This window comes from Diospyros lotus, chromosome 15 (genome assembly GCF_014633365.1).
Source record: "Diospyros lotus cultivar Yz01 chromosome 15, ASM1463336v1, whole genome shotgun sequence".
Lineage (NCBI taxonomy): Eukaryota > Viridiplantae > Streptophyta > Magnoliopsida > Ericales > Ebenaceae > Diospyros > Diospyros lotus.
In genome coordinates, this window is record NC_068352.1 from 32,697,772 (window position 1) to 32,712,008 (window position 14,237).

Below are 14,237 nucleotides of genomic sequence, written 5' to 3' on the forward strand. Positions count from 1 at the left end.
ACGATAAACATATCCATTTACCTATAATTGTAAAATAAGTGGATTGCAAATTTTTAAAAGAGTTAGATAGATCGAGACTACAAACCATCTATGATCAAGGGATTTCTTGAGTTTCCTATATTACACACACAAAAAAATAATAATAATAACTACAATAATCAATTAAATCATGTATTTTAGTACCTAGTGGCTAATAGACATATAAAGTTACTATCTTTACATTTTTCAAGTGTGCATTACCCATAAATTCTCTACTAACTTCATTTTTCAAGTGTGCATTACCCATAAATTCTCTACTAACTTTTTTGTTTTTCTTGTCAAGTACGAATAATTTATGACTTTACAAAAAATTACATAGTTATCGAATTAAAAAGAAAAAACCCTTGTCTTTGTAAGCTCTATTTACACAAATTCAATGGATTAGTTGACTCATTTGGAAGTTTAGTGGTCAATGTAGCACTTAATTCAAAATAACGATCAATTTGACATTTTGTCATTTTATAAATAATTTTCATTTTAAATAAAAAATTAATATATTAAATATTAAACTTTAAAATGAGTCAAATAAGTCGAAAAAGTTCACGAATAAAACCAAGTTAGCAAATTATAAATTGTTGACGGTGTTGCCATCCTTTAGTGACATTAAAACAAAAATTGATAGTTAAGTAACATGATTCTATTTTTAAAGATTTTGTGACTTATTTGATTCATTTAAAAATTTAATATTAAAATTGACACTTAGCCCTATATATAAGTTAGGTAATGTTTATAAGATAAAAATGTATTTTATTTTGCCTTTATTAAATTATATTTGTAGTATTTAAAGACTCTTATTAATTGATAAAATATTTTGAAACATCAGTGTATATATTTATTATCATTCAATAAAAATATTTTTTAAAAAATACATAATAAATGTATCTTATTTGAAAATAAAATATATTTTTAAATTTAAATTCGATTCATCTCCCCATCTTAATAATGGTTTTAACAATCTTAATTTAGTGTTTATCTGTGACTTTGTGATTGGTAATGCATGTGCCATTTTAAAATGCTAAAGGGAGATTAGGATAAATATTATCATCAAAATTATATACTTAGTGACAAATAATAAGATCACTAATAGGTTTGAGTTTTGGAACCTTTCTCAATTTTTTTTTTTATTTGAAGGGTGTTTAAATTTTGGTTTAGACTGAATAATTAAACCAGATTGAATCGTAAAATCTGATTTGATTTAATACTGAACGAGTTCAATTCGATCATATTTTATATTAAAGATCAAATAAATATAACGATTATCGATTAAATACAACAATAAATTTATCAAATAAAAACATCATTGTCAAGTCACTTAGATCTATAAGAAAGAGAATAGTTAAATGAAGGAAGTCTCTGTAAAAATACTTTAATATTTCAGTTAAACACTAAAAATAATAAAATTAAAGACGTACATTACAAGGAGCTGTTTATTTATAAAGAAGTATAGAGTTTTTTTAAATCTTATAAAATTATGATTTTTACAAATAATATATAGCTTAACATTATAAAATTAATTAAGATTAGGATTTTTATGAATAATATTTATGTTGATATTTTAAATTTTTATTAAAATTAAAATTATTTATAAATAATATTTATCATTTTTATATAATTATCAGAGGAATTTTTAATTATCTAACTTATTCAGTTTGTGAATTAGGTGAGACCCAATTAAGAAAAAAATATACATTTTTAATTTAAAAAATATTTTATTTTTATTTTTTTAATATTTTAATGAGCTTTTATGTATATAGATAGATATTGCACGCTATAGATATTGATATTGAACACTCTTAATATTTTTTTAAAAACGACGTAGTAAGATAACATCAAACATTAGAGAGGCCCAGGCTTCACTACTGTGCACCGGAGACCACGGGATTGAAACACCAAGGCACGACGACGGAGACTCGCCCAATCACAGCCGTTGAAAGGTTTCCTTTCTGAACCAATATTCATCTAGCTTTAACCACAGGAAAGCGTAACCCCAATTGCTTCATATCAACCATATTCGCTCTCCTCTCCGTCGATCTCTCATGTCGATTATCGTCGTCGTGTGATCAAAGCTCGTCAATGGAAGCTAAACTTCAGTACCCTAAGATTGAACTCGACGATTACGAGCCCAGGATTTTCTCTCGGACGGTAAACGGAACCTTCTTCTATGTCTTCGCTGTTTCGATTGATCGTCTGTTTGTTTGCCGAGAAAAGGACGGAAAAACGAACAATCCTTTTATGCAAAAGGGGTTATTGATGATTGTTTTTCATTTCATGTACCGATGATTCTTCACTGGCAGCACTTAGCATAGGAAAAGGAAGACGAAAATATGGATAACTAAATCAATTTATCGTTGTTTAGAGGCGCGAGTGATTTAGAGTATTTGAGCCAATTTTTGTCTTCTTTTGGTATATCATGGCTAAAAACTATGAGGAATTTATATATATATATATATTTTCTTATTTTTCATGGTTTCTATCCTTTTTAATTAAATTGGTCGTTACACTCTTGTTCATAATTCTGCCGATCTTTCTTTGCCACGAGATTACTCTTTCAAGTTACAATTTGTAGTCTCAAAGTTGGGATGTTGACAAATTTATGTACCCTGAATGTGTTCTATAGATGAATAAAATGGTAGAGTTGATAGTCATAAAACTAAGATTGCGATTCAGTAACCTATTGGGAAATTAAGTTTGGGATTTCAAATAAATGACGCTGAGATAATGGATGTCTTGAATGACCATATATTCCTTGAAATTTTCTGGCCCATGTCACGAATGACCATAGAGTATGAAACTTGGATCACATTGCTATATATATTCCTTGAAATTTTTGGTCTCCATCTTCATCAGCTAACTCCGTGTTAGGAATTCTGAATCCCTAAGGAGGCAAGCATTTAATATGCCAATGTTTAGCATCTGTAGATACATTCAGAAGTAGAGCATCCATAGAAGGATAATTCTTAAACTGGGAGGCAATTTTGAGAAATTCTTATTGAGAAATATGGTCCAGGAAACTTTTCAAAAGCTAACAATGTTTGTTGGACCCTCAGATAAGGGGATGAAGGAGATAAAGAATTTGGGACTAGCGTTTTTGCTGTCCATCTGTTTTTACATTACATTTGAAGTTGCATTCTATTTCCTGGTTGTTAGTCTCAGGTTTCTGGAGGTATTGATGAATGCAAGCAAGAGAATAAGTTAGTGGCCTCCGAAAATTTCATAAACCAAGAAGAGGCACAACTGAGTGATGACGAAACCCAAACACATAAAGACACTGCAGCGACTGATGATGTGCAAAATGATTTAAGAGCTGACCACCATGGCATTGGTAAGTATTTTTCTTATGACTTACCAGTTACTGAAGAAACTGGGGTTTGGATACCTGTTTCTATTCCACCAATGTCAGAAAGCACACGTGAAGAATGGAACAGGGGTTTCTGCTTGGGTGTCAACTACTTTCCCGAGAGTGACATGGACTGGAATCAATTTGTTGAAGAAGACAGAGAGATGACTATGTGGGATGTGGTCCTTGATATGCTACTTGTTGCCCGTGGGAAAGTGACTGCTCTTACTTCAAGTGATATACACGAACGTGCAGTTTCCTGGATATCTGGTCATCTTATTGAGCAAGCTTGGAAAGAGATGGCTCAAACTCTCACAGATGCTAATTTTGGTAACATGAAGGAAATCCTCGAAGCAGAGCCACCAAAATGGTTGCCTGATAGTGCTGCCTCTGCTTGCATGCTTTGTAATGTGCGTTTCCATCCAATCATCTGCTCTAGGCACCACTGCCGGTTCTGTGGAGGGATTTTTTGCAATCAGTGCTCCAAGGGAAGAAGCTTGTTGCCTGCTAAGTTCCGCATTGGGAACCCACAACGAGTTTGTGATGTGTGTTGTGTCCGACTTGAGTCTGTTCAGTCATACTTGATGGACCAAGTAAGTCGTGCTGCACAGTTGCCAACTCATGATCTGACTGACCTCAGTACATTGAGATCATGGCTTAATTTTCCATGGGGTCAATCAATGGAATATGAAATTTATAAGGCTGCAAACACCATTCGGGGTTATAATAAGGTAACTTTTTGTTCCTTGGTACATTTTATGTTTATGTTACTGATGTCAGATATCTTTCTAATCAGGAATATTACAGATTCAAATTCAAAGCATGAAATAATACAACTTATTGAGTTTTTTTTTATTAAGTACTCATTTTGATTTAAAGCCGTAAGCCTGTAAGTGTTTTGTTTGAGTAACTTTAGATTAAAGAATCCTTTCAGCTTTCAGAAATGTGGAATTGTATTCACCTAATTCAACTCATAATATCTGTTCTGTATAATTACTGCATGGGTTTTACCTATATTAGGTTTTACAAGTTAATTTGAAGGACTGGATGCCATAACATTTTGCACAGATTCTTTAATTGGTTTAACTTTGTTCTTTTGATGAACCTCAATTGAATGAAGAAGACTAATGATGATTATTCATCATCAAGTTTTATATGTAAACAATTCCAGTAAGAGATTCAAAATTAGATGTTTATTGCATTTCATGACATATTGGAATATCATTGCTCAGGTTGGGTCTCTGACACCTGAAAAGTCCATACCAGATGCTATCTTAAAACAAGCGAAAGGCCTTGCAATTCTTACTGTTGCAAAGGTTGGTGTAGTGGTGACTTACAACATTGGAACAGGGCTGGTTGTTGCTCGTAGAGAAGATGGATCTTGGTCCCCACCATCTGCAATCTCTTCCTTTGGCATTGGTTGGGGTGCTCAGGTGAATTATATCTATGATTCAAGTAAAACCAGTTACCTCAAGGACAATAAAGGAGAATGATTCTTTTTGCTATTCAATCTTCCTTTAGGCTGGTCTCCTAATAACATGGAGATAAGCAGAATTGCTTCCTATTTGTCTTCTACATGACTTCAAAATCCATAAATTATCTCTAATCATGAACTACTTAACTACAAAATAGTGCTGTGCATCCTTGCATCCTAGTGTATCGGCCACTCAAAGTTGCAATGTTGTTATTAGAATTTGTTTTATATGTGAGTTACATTTATTTTTCTCATATACCCCTTTTTCTTTGTAGTTGTATGTCATAATCCTTTATATTGCTTTCTTTCTGTTGAATTGTTAACCACAATCTTGTCTAAAAGTTTAAGTTATTTGATAAAGGGTTAACTTTATATTTTTATATTATTATTTTTACTCTCAACACCCCCCTCACGTGTGGCCAAGCTTTATTGCATAATTAGTCTAAACATGTGCAACTATTTAAATATTGGGTTAGTGGTGAGGTTTGAACTTAGGATCTTCTCCAGCTCCGATACCATGTTAAATTGTTAACCACCATCCCATCTAAAAGGTTAAGTTATAGATACAGGGTTATCTTTATTTTTTATATTATTATTTTTATTCTCAACACTTACCTTGCATAACTTAGTAAAATGGAAAATATTGCTGAAAACTTGACAAGGAGAAATTTGTCTTCTATTTTAGTTGTCTGAACTTTGAACTAGCCTTCTGGATGCAGGGCATGGAAATATGGATATGATCTACTTTTTGCCTTATCAGTTGTGACAAAAAGGGGATCAAATTCCTATTTTGCTGAAAATTTTATTATTCTCCCTTGTTACATGAATAATTTTTTACCCTTTTCTCTCAAGTATTAGAAGTGTTTATCACTAAAGGGGCTAACAAGCAATAATGTTTCCACATCCATAATTAAGAACTGAAATCATGATACCACTACTGGCGGCAAAAACCAAATATGTTGAGAAACGAGTTGGATAAATTTAGGCAACTAGCATGTTTTCTCAACATATTTCAGTTCTTTCTGAGTGCTGAATCCACTTTTTTGGTGAGTTGGAGTTTCTTTTTATGGTTGCATATCCTAACACCCCTTATACAATTTTCAATTCCTTGATTTTGTTTACATGCCATGTTCTGGTGAATTTTTAAGATGCCAGGTGTGGTAATCAGCAGTGGATTTGTTTCATTATCAATTTGAAGGTTGTTACCTGGTCTTCATTTTTTACTATTTCTTTGCTTACCATTTTATCTTTGAAAAACAGGCTGGAGGAGAGCTGACAGACTTCATTATTGTGTTAAGGACAAGTAAAGCTGTCCAGACATTTAGTGGAAATATGCATTGTTCAGTTGGAGCAGGTTTAAGTGCTGCTCTTGGCATTGTCGGAAGAGCTGCTGAAGCAGATGTTCGCGCCGGTGATGGTGGTTATGCTGCTTGCTACACATACAGTTGCAGTAAAGGTAGAAATTTTTACCTAAATAGACCTTGAATTTTTGAATATCTTGAGAAACTTTTCGTGGGTTTCTCCTACATTACATTAGAAAATGGCTGCTACATTGCATACTTGCACCTAATTAAAAAAGAAATTTTTTTATAACTCATATCCTGTGTTAGAGCTTCCCACTAAGTCTCTTTTTGGCATTTTTCTGCCTCTTTTGCTAAAAATTTCTTCCAGTCTATCAACTCTCCTTGTAGGGGTCTCTATCAGTCTTCTTCAGCAACATGTCAAAGCCCTAAAATCCCGTTGTGTGGGGTTTGATTCATGTATTGCATTAACCACCTAATATGGCCTACTAGATTGATACTACCTTCTGTAATGATAGATGTGCTTACGCGCTAAACAATCTACAATCTGCAACATGCTTGCATTTCAAAGCTTTTGTTTCTACAGCAGTTGGCTTTTCGATCAATACAAAGAGTAGAATAGTGTTTTAAGCCTAAATCAAGCACGCTGCAATACTTTTGTGTTTGTCTGGCACATTCTTTGAAATGACTGATAGAGTTAAGATTCACATATCTGTCTCCATATAGTGGGATTGAGGCTTGATATGTTGTCGTGGAGGCTAAATTTCGTTCTGAACTTATTTTGTTTGGATGGCAAGATCCGTAGCCATGGATCGATGAAATGATGGAACTCTTACTCCTGCATGCAGGTGCATTTGTGGGGTGCTCACTTGAGGGTAGCATTGTTACCAGTCGGAGCCAAGAAAACTGCAGATTCTATGGCAATCCATCCATCAAGGCACATGATATTATTCTGGGAAGCATACCTCGGCCTCCTGCAGCTGCCCTTCTCTACCATGCACTATCAGATTTGTATCAGAAACTTGAAAGGTGATTTGGCCTTATGTTCCCAAAAGGAGGTTTGAACCATTTCGCAAAGGGCAGATTCATTGCCCAACTTTTCCATTGGGTCCCAAATATTCTTTGTCCATAGACTCCTCACGAAAGCAAATTCATCAATGCCCAAGTGGTTTGTACAGCACAAAATCTCTTATTATCCATTTCAATTTGTAAGTGATTGACACTTTTAAACGGTGTATATAATAAAGTCAAATGCCCTGAAAAAATTCATATTCATTGCTTGGTAGTAGCAAAAGGCTTCTGTTGCTGGGGTGACAATTTTTACCCAAATTGAACTAAAAAATGCCCACATAGACTTGTTTAGGCGAGCAATTATTGTGTGGATTGGGTCCACACCTAGGACTAGGGTCCTACAAATAAGAGCAAGACATGTGGTAAGGTAGAGCACGTGGGACTAACCAGGGTTTAGGCTAGATTGGCACGAGGCCCAGAAGTGCCATCAGCGACCTCCCCACGGTCCTAGATAGAGTTAGTCTACACAAGAATTCCTCCTTACCTAAGTGAGTGAGTCATGAGTACAAGATTTACATTATACATACAATTTTGATCTGGTAACTTAAATATAATTATTATATAAAATTTATTTTATTATGTGAAGCTCAACTCAATATAATTATTATTTGAGTTGATATATATCAAAGTTATTTGATATAAATTAAATAACGTTTAAGAAATCAAAATTCTATATATATATTTATATAGTTTTTAGCATAATATTAGTGGAATATGTATATAAAATTAGATTCAATCAATTTACTTAAATAGTTCTAATCAAATAAAAAATTAATATGAAGTAATAATATTATAATAACTTTGAATTTTTAATTGAGAATTTAAAATAAAAAATTAAAAGACAAAAATATAAAAAGTTGAATATTATCTAATAAGGATAAATATTTAAAAGAATACAGATAAGAAAAGAAAAAGATATATTATCATTCCTAATTCTTGCTTTCATTTGATGGAGCTTTGTGGGGTCGTGGACCAACCCATGTTGGCCACTGCAGTATCATATCATCAAGTGGAGATCATTGGAAGTACTCATTGCCAGCTCAGCTGAGGCGACTTATGACGTTCCTTTTTCTTTCTTTCTTTTTTTTTTTTTTAACTTTTGACAATCTAATCATATGGCCTTTCCGTCTCCTCTGAAAAAGCACACATTTTTCGTTTCGTACCCCTAAGTCAAAATTGGCATCAATTGTATGGACAATACCGCGAGGGTGCCAGTTTAAAATTCGTTTAACAATAGAGCCCAGTTTCGACAAAAATCTATTTAATTCATTTATAATTAATTAATTATTTTATTAACAAGAGTATATATATTTAAAATAATTAAAAAAATTATTTCACAAGGTTAAAATCAGCTCGTTTAAACCCGAACTTGAAAATTTATTCATAAATTGAGTTATAACATCTTAATAAACAAATGAACCAACTTAAAAAGATAAATTCGACTTGATTCATCTGGTTAACACTACTATTTGGTGACTTCAAAATTAGTACCGGGTATATACGTACACGACAAGTCTAATTTTTGTTAAGTGATGAGGAGCAAATAAAATTTTGCCTTAGTGGCGTACGTACTGTAGCCTCTTCTTCCCATTCGAAAGAGACAACAATATAAAAAATATGAATTCCATGGGGGCAAAGTTTAGGATGAGAATTGAAGGAAGAAATGAAGATTGAAATAATGGCCCCAAGCAGAGAGGTAATATCATAAGATAGAATAGGACTTCATAATTTTAAAAGAATGTACAAACAAGTTCATCATCCTAACCCCCAAACTCAACATGATGTTCAACCATTGAGATGCAGTCCAATTCACATTGTCATTACAATTGCTCCAATGGCAAATCAGATCATGAAGCAGCCATTTCTTAGAGGTTTTGAGAAAATCAAATAAGAGGGTCGGAAAACCACCCCACAAGTTAAAAAACAGAGCTAGACATTACCGAAATAAAAGGGACAAGAAAAAGAGCGATTTTAAAGGCTTACCTCAATCCACATCCTTTCCTTTCCCCCAGACAAACAACAGGATACAGACTCAACAGTTCACACCAAGAAAGCTTCCCTCTTTTAGCCGAAGCATTAATTTCCTTACCTGCAACACAAATATAATTAGGTGATGAGGAAAATGAATGCCTAATTTGATTCATCCAGTTAAATAGATGTGCAACAAACCTAGTCCTTGAGCTCCCAAGAGTAAGCTCAAGATCATCTGAACCAGAGTCCTCATGAATCCTCTCTCCTTCCCAAGGCTTAACCAATCCTGTTGTGTTGCTTCCGAAAGCAAACTCATCTGCAATTGCTTCAGACATTGGGACATCAGCAGTATGGTCAGAGCCAGCAGCAACAGCAGGAGAGCAGGTCCCACTTTGCCCAGGTGTCCACATGCGAGGCCCACCACCTGCCATAATTTCATCCTTGAAGCCGAATGGGTTTGAAGATACGAGGGTAAATGTTGGAGATGTTGGTCCACTTTGTGGAATCCGGATCCCTGCAAACCATTCTGAATCAGGAAGGATCTGCCGGCCAGGGCTTGGAGGGGTAGAAGATGGCAGCAAAGAGAAGTGGGCGCCCTCCCAGCCTGCAGCCTCCCAGTTGGCTTTGATTCGAGGGGTTCGGGCAGTTGGAGAGCTCAACGGAGGGGTGACAGGTGCACTAATGGAACCGTTATGAACGAAGAGATGGGAAAGCTTGGAGGATGCTGATGAGGAAGCAGATGTGAGGTTCTTGAGCCATGGTATAAGGGAACTGCCATCTACATTAGCATTAGTAGCATAAGAGGAGGATGCAGGGCTGGGAAAAGAAGATGAGGCTGGACTTGGGTTGTATGAAGTGCAAGGGCTAGGGTGGTAAGATGAACAAGGGCTCACTGATGCAGATCCACCCACAATCTCCATCCTCTCCACAGGCTTGCAACCCTGCAAAAATGGAAGTGATAATGTCAAATAATAAAAAGACATCAAACAGATTTGATGGTTCTCTGTAAGTGTGCTTCCAAGTTACGTCCATGATTGGGGATATTTCTTGTTTCAGAAGTGAAGGTTCAATATTTTAGATGAGAAAGATGGAACTACATTGCATGCATATAAGATGAACAATAAAATACACAATATACCTGCAAAGCCCAATTTCTTTCTTCTTTTTTGTTTTGTTTTGTTTTGCAAAGCCCAATTTCTTGGTAGAACATGTGCAGGAGTTGGGGAAAGAAAGTAATTCACAAGTAGCTCCACCATTTAGATATTCCACATCGAAGGATAGGTACCTTTCAATATATATCAGCAGTACTTTAAAATACCATGCTAAAACTATGCGTACCTATCAATTAGAGGAGAAACTAGAAGATGCTGAGACCGTAGACTTAATTGAAAGGCTATTCATGGATTTGAAGCCATCTGTTTAGATATATATAAATATATTTATATTTTAAAGATGATTTAGTTAATTAAATTGCGACCGAACTAGTTTTTCATTTTGCCCTGCATCAATTTTAGCACCCTAGATTTTTTTAGTTTCTTTATAATAGTAAAATATCAAACTTTAATCCCATTAGGTGGCTACATGGATTCTAGCACCCGAATCATCTTTATCGGTTGCTATATTTTCAGTACACCTATAACACATATCATGCCTAAAAGCTTATTGCCAACCTTTTCTTGGTCTTCATCTATCTCTTCTGATAAAAAACTTCTTCCATTCCAATTTTTAATTTCCTTAGTTATATTTATTATAAATTTGGATCAGTTTTGTCACAATCTAGTGCCCAAAATGTATCATAATTGAGATTACAGAATCTAGATCATGGTCCCATGGGAGGCCCTGAGATTTCAGTTCACCAGCCAAGACTTCCCGTTGTGAACTATATCCCTCTTTTTGGACATACAAGCAAATGATGGTTCTCTAATCATAAAAGTACACCACAACATCAATCATATTAGACTACCAAAAAACAAGTTTATCTGCCCAATCATACCCAATTTCTTCTTAGCAATGTAATTGAATTGGGAACTTTAAAATATATTGACACTGTTACAATGTTCTTCCAGTCATCCAGAAATTTCTATCTGAACGCTTGTAATAACTAAATCTTCCTTTCCTAATTTCGAGTCTTCACTACCAACTTATCCAATGCACTACATTCCCTTAGTCAGAAATAGAAATATCTAAGGTCAAATTTTCAGGGAAGTTTCTTTACAATAGTGCCATAAAAGTGAAGTATAAAATCCTAAATACAACTTTGTACTAATTGACTCTTCCTTCCATTAGAATTAGAATACAATTACACAAAACACAACCATGATTGTGAAAAGAGGCCAGATCTATTAGCTCAGATGCTGGGCGAACATTTCAACACTACTAGATAGCTTACCCAATATTAAGTTGGAAAACGGGGGTATTTGCATGTAAAAATATACTAAATGGAGAAAAAAGACAAGTAAACGAAGGCTATACTGGCCACCTTTGCGCCCAAGATTCAAATATCTCTAGAAGTGAGTCTACACACAAATTTTTATGTGCATAGCTAGAGCACATGGTTCGTGAATATACACCGTGAAACCAAAAATAAAAGGCAGAAATTTATTAACAGCAAAAGATTGATTGATTAGGGTGCTATTACTATTGACCAGCAGTGATGGAATTGGTCAAGACATACTTTCACCAGAACAGCAAAAAAGAGATGTCGACCCAGCAAGCCGGTAAATTAGACCAAAAAGGGGTCATGTTGTTTTCTTGGGTAATTAAAAGGTATCCTGGGGGTAAGCAAAGTGAAAGAACACCAGAAAGACGTTGCACCAAATCCAGGAAAGAGAGTGAAAAAGAGCGTCTTAGTGGAATGATGCCAAAAGCATCCATCGTACTTTCTCAGTCTTTTGGATCTAAAGTGGAAATCTAAAATGGCAGTTTGGACAAACCAACAAGGGTATTATCGTCTTATCCACATCAATGGTGTTTCAACTTTAGTTCTCAGGAACAGGCTAACAGTCATCGAAAGCGTTTGACGGGGCAGGGAATCTTGATCTTCACGCGTCTAAGAAGCGAGCAAAGGAAAACGAAATAAAAGAAAATGAGTTTTACAGTCCCACCCAGATCTAACGTACGCCGGCGAGGATAAAAAAGCAGCCTCGACTGAGAATCTAAACCCCCTCTGACCAGTAAAAAGTAATCTCAAGAAACAATTGTTATTTCACAGAAACAGATTACGACATTAGGATGCGCCAAGAGCAACAGGCTGACGCTAGGACGAGAACCAGCGGATATTTTCTAATATAGATGAAGATTACTAGTTGAAGCGATACACGATCCTTCCGTTGTTATATCAATTAAATAATGGTCAAGCCGGAACCAGTGCACACTAGCAAAAACAACGCGGATTGTGGATGGCGTTGCGCGTCCCCACCGCGTCGGGCAAGCCACTGATACAAAGGCCAAAATGCGTCACTAGAACCGCGTATATAGAAAATTCGGCCACAAACGAAGTGACTCGACCGGCCGTTATTTGTCTCTTCTTCAGTTTCACGATCATGAATCGTTTTCACTCAATAACAATTTACCAAAGGCGCCAAAGTATTGGCTCGTGTTCAAAATTGGAGGCAAACGAGTTGATTCAACCGCTCCATGATTCAACAATGCACGCCGAGCTCACACCTTCTCGGCGCATGTTAGAAGAATGGATCTCTACAGCTAACAGGCACCAAATGGCCATTCCGTGCTAAAATGCTCAAATGAAACCGTAGAAAAGAACATAAAAGAAAAAATCGATCAGGTAAATAAGACGAACAGATAGTTACCTTACGATAGGTGGTGCCATCGGGCTCGACGGTCCAGCCGGCCTCGTTGCAGAGGGCTTTGAGGACTTCATTGTTGTCGCAGTGCTTGGGCAGCTTGTAATTTCCGTACATCCTCAGTCCGGCGAATATGTTCGCCGCGATCGCCCTCCGCCGCCTCTCTCTCCTCTTATTATTCTCCCTCTCCTTCCACGTCGGCTGCCTCGTTCCCGAAGTCATCTCTCACAACAAGAAACCGATTCTCGAACCGTGATCGCTGAAAAAGAAATCGTGCGAAATTGAACTAAGATTGGTCAATAACACTCGATCATGTCCGCCTTCGGAGCCATAAACACGCTTCGAGGCAACCAGAAGAAGAAATTGAAGAGTAAGAGCTGGTAATCCGGCCAAAAGAAAACTGAGACAAAGTTGAACTGAGAACCGCTTAAGAAGGAACGAGTGAAAGAAGACGACAGGGAGGAGAACGGAAAACAGGTCGAGAAACCGGGTGGTGGGGTTGGGAAAACCGGGAAAGAGAAAGAGGCAGCTAAAGCAGGATTTTTGACATAAAAAGGAGGCGTGTAAGGGAGACGGAGCTGCCGAGCTCTAAATACAGTGAGGCCTAATAATTATCCATGCAGGTCACGTTAATTTACATATTTGCCACTAACAGAAGCCATTTTGTCAGACTTCATCCTCTTCAATGACGAAAATACCCTCTTCCCCGCAAAAAAAAATAGTGAACCAAATACTAATTAAAATTTATTATATCTCAATATTTATTAAATAAATTTCTAAATATCACAAAAATCCATAGAAACACTTTTATTTTTTTAAAAAAATATATTGATTCTTACCCCGCGTAGGGTCTGTAGATAAATCTTTACAAAAACCAATTTGAATAGAAGAAATTTAAAAAAAAAAAAGAAGATTTTACGAGGGTATTTTAGGAAGTTAACATAAAAAGGCAAAGGAGAAAAGTGTGGAGGGTGGGCCCGGTGGGGACCAGTGGCGGGGGAAGGGACGCGTGACCGCCTGAGTGCGAGTGACGTCGTTTAGCCACATGGCCACAGTCAGAGAGACCTGAGCTTTGGAAGTGCCTGGTAACCGCTTCATATCATAATATATTGTGTAATATTTTCAGCATCCGATTGAATATTAAATTAAAAAAAGTGATTCACTGAATCCCAAAATTAGATTCGTCGTTCGGTTTGTATGAATTAATATAAATAAAAATTATAATTTTAAATTTAAATTAT

General features: G+C 35.8%; 2 protein-coding genes across 2 annotated transcripts; one reads left to right on the plus strand and one right to left on the minus strand.

Moving 5' to 3' along the window:
* The first annotated feature begins 2,008 nt into the window (after positions 1-2,008).
* Positions 2,009-7,426, plus strand: LOC127792603 (uncharacterized). Its single transcript, XM_052323168.1, has 5 exons — positions 2,009-2,181; positions 3,193-4,107; positions 4,609-4,809; positions 6,111-6,306; positions 7,000-7,426. Exons 1-5 carry the CDS (start codon positions 2,113-2,115, stop codon positions 7,182-7,184), a joined length of 1,566 nt encoding a protein of 521 aa, XP_052179128.1. The 5' UTR covers positions 2,009-2,112; the 3' UTR covers positions 7,185-7,426.
* A 1,498-nt stretch (positions 7,427-8,924) lies between these two features.
* LOC127792470 (BES1/BZR1 homolog protein 4) lies at positions 8,925-13,565 on the minus strand. The gene is made up of 3 exons (XM_052322968.1): positions 13,003-13,565; positions 9,392-10,134; positions 8,925-9,311 (listed from the first exon to the last, which is right to left on the minus strand). The coding sequence occupies exons 1-3, from the start codon at positions 13,216-13,218 to the stop codon at positions 9,308-9,310; spliced, it is 963 nt and encodes a 320-aa protein (XP_052178928.1). The 5' UTR covers positions 13,219-13,565; the 3' UTR covers positions 8,925-9,307.
* Between the last annotated feature and the right edge of the window lie 672 nt (positions 13,566-14,237).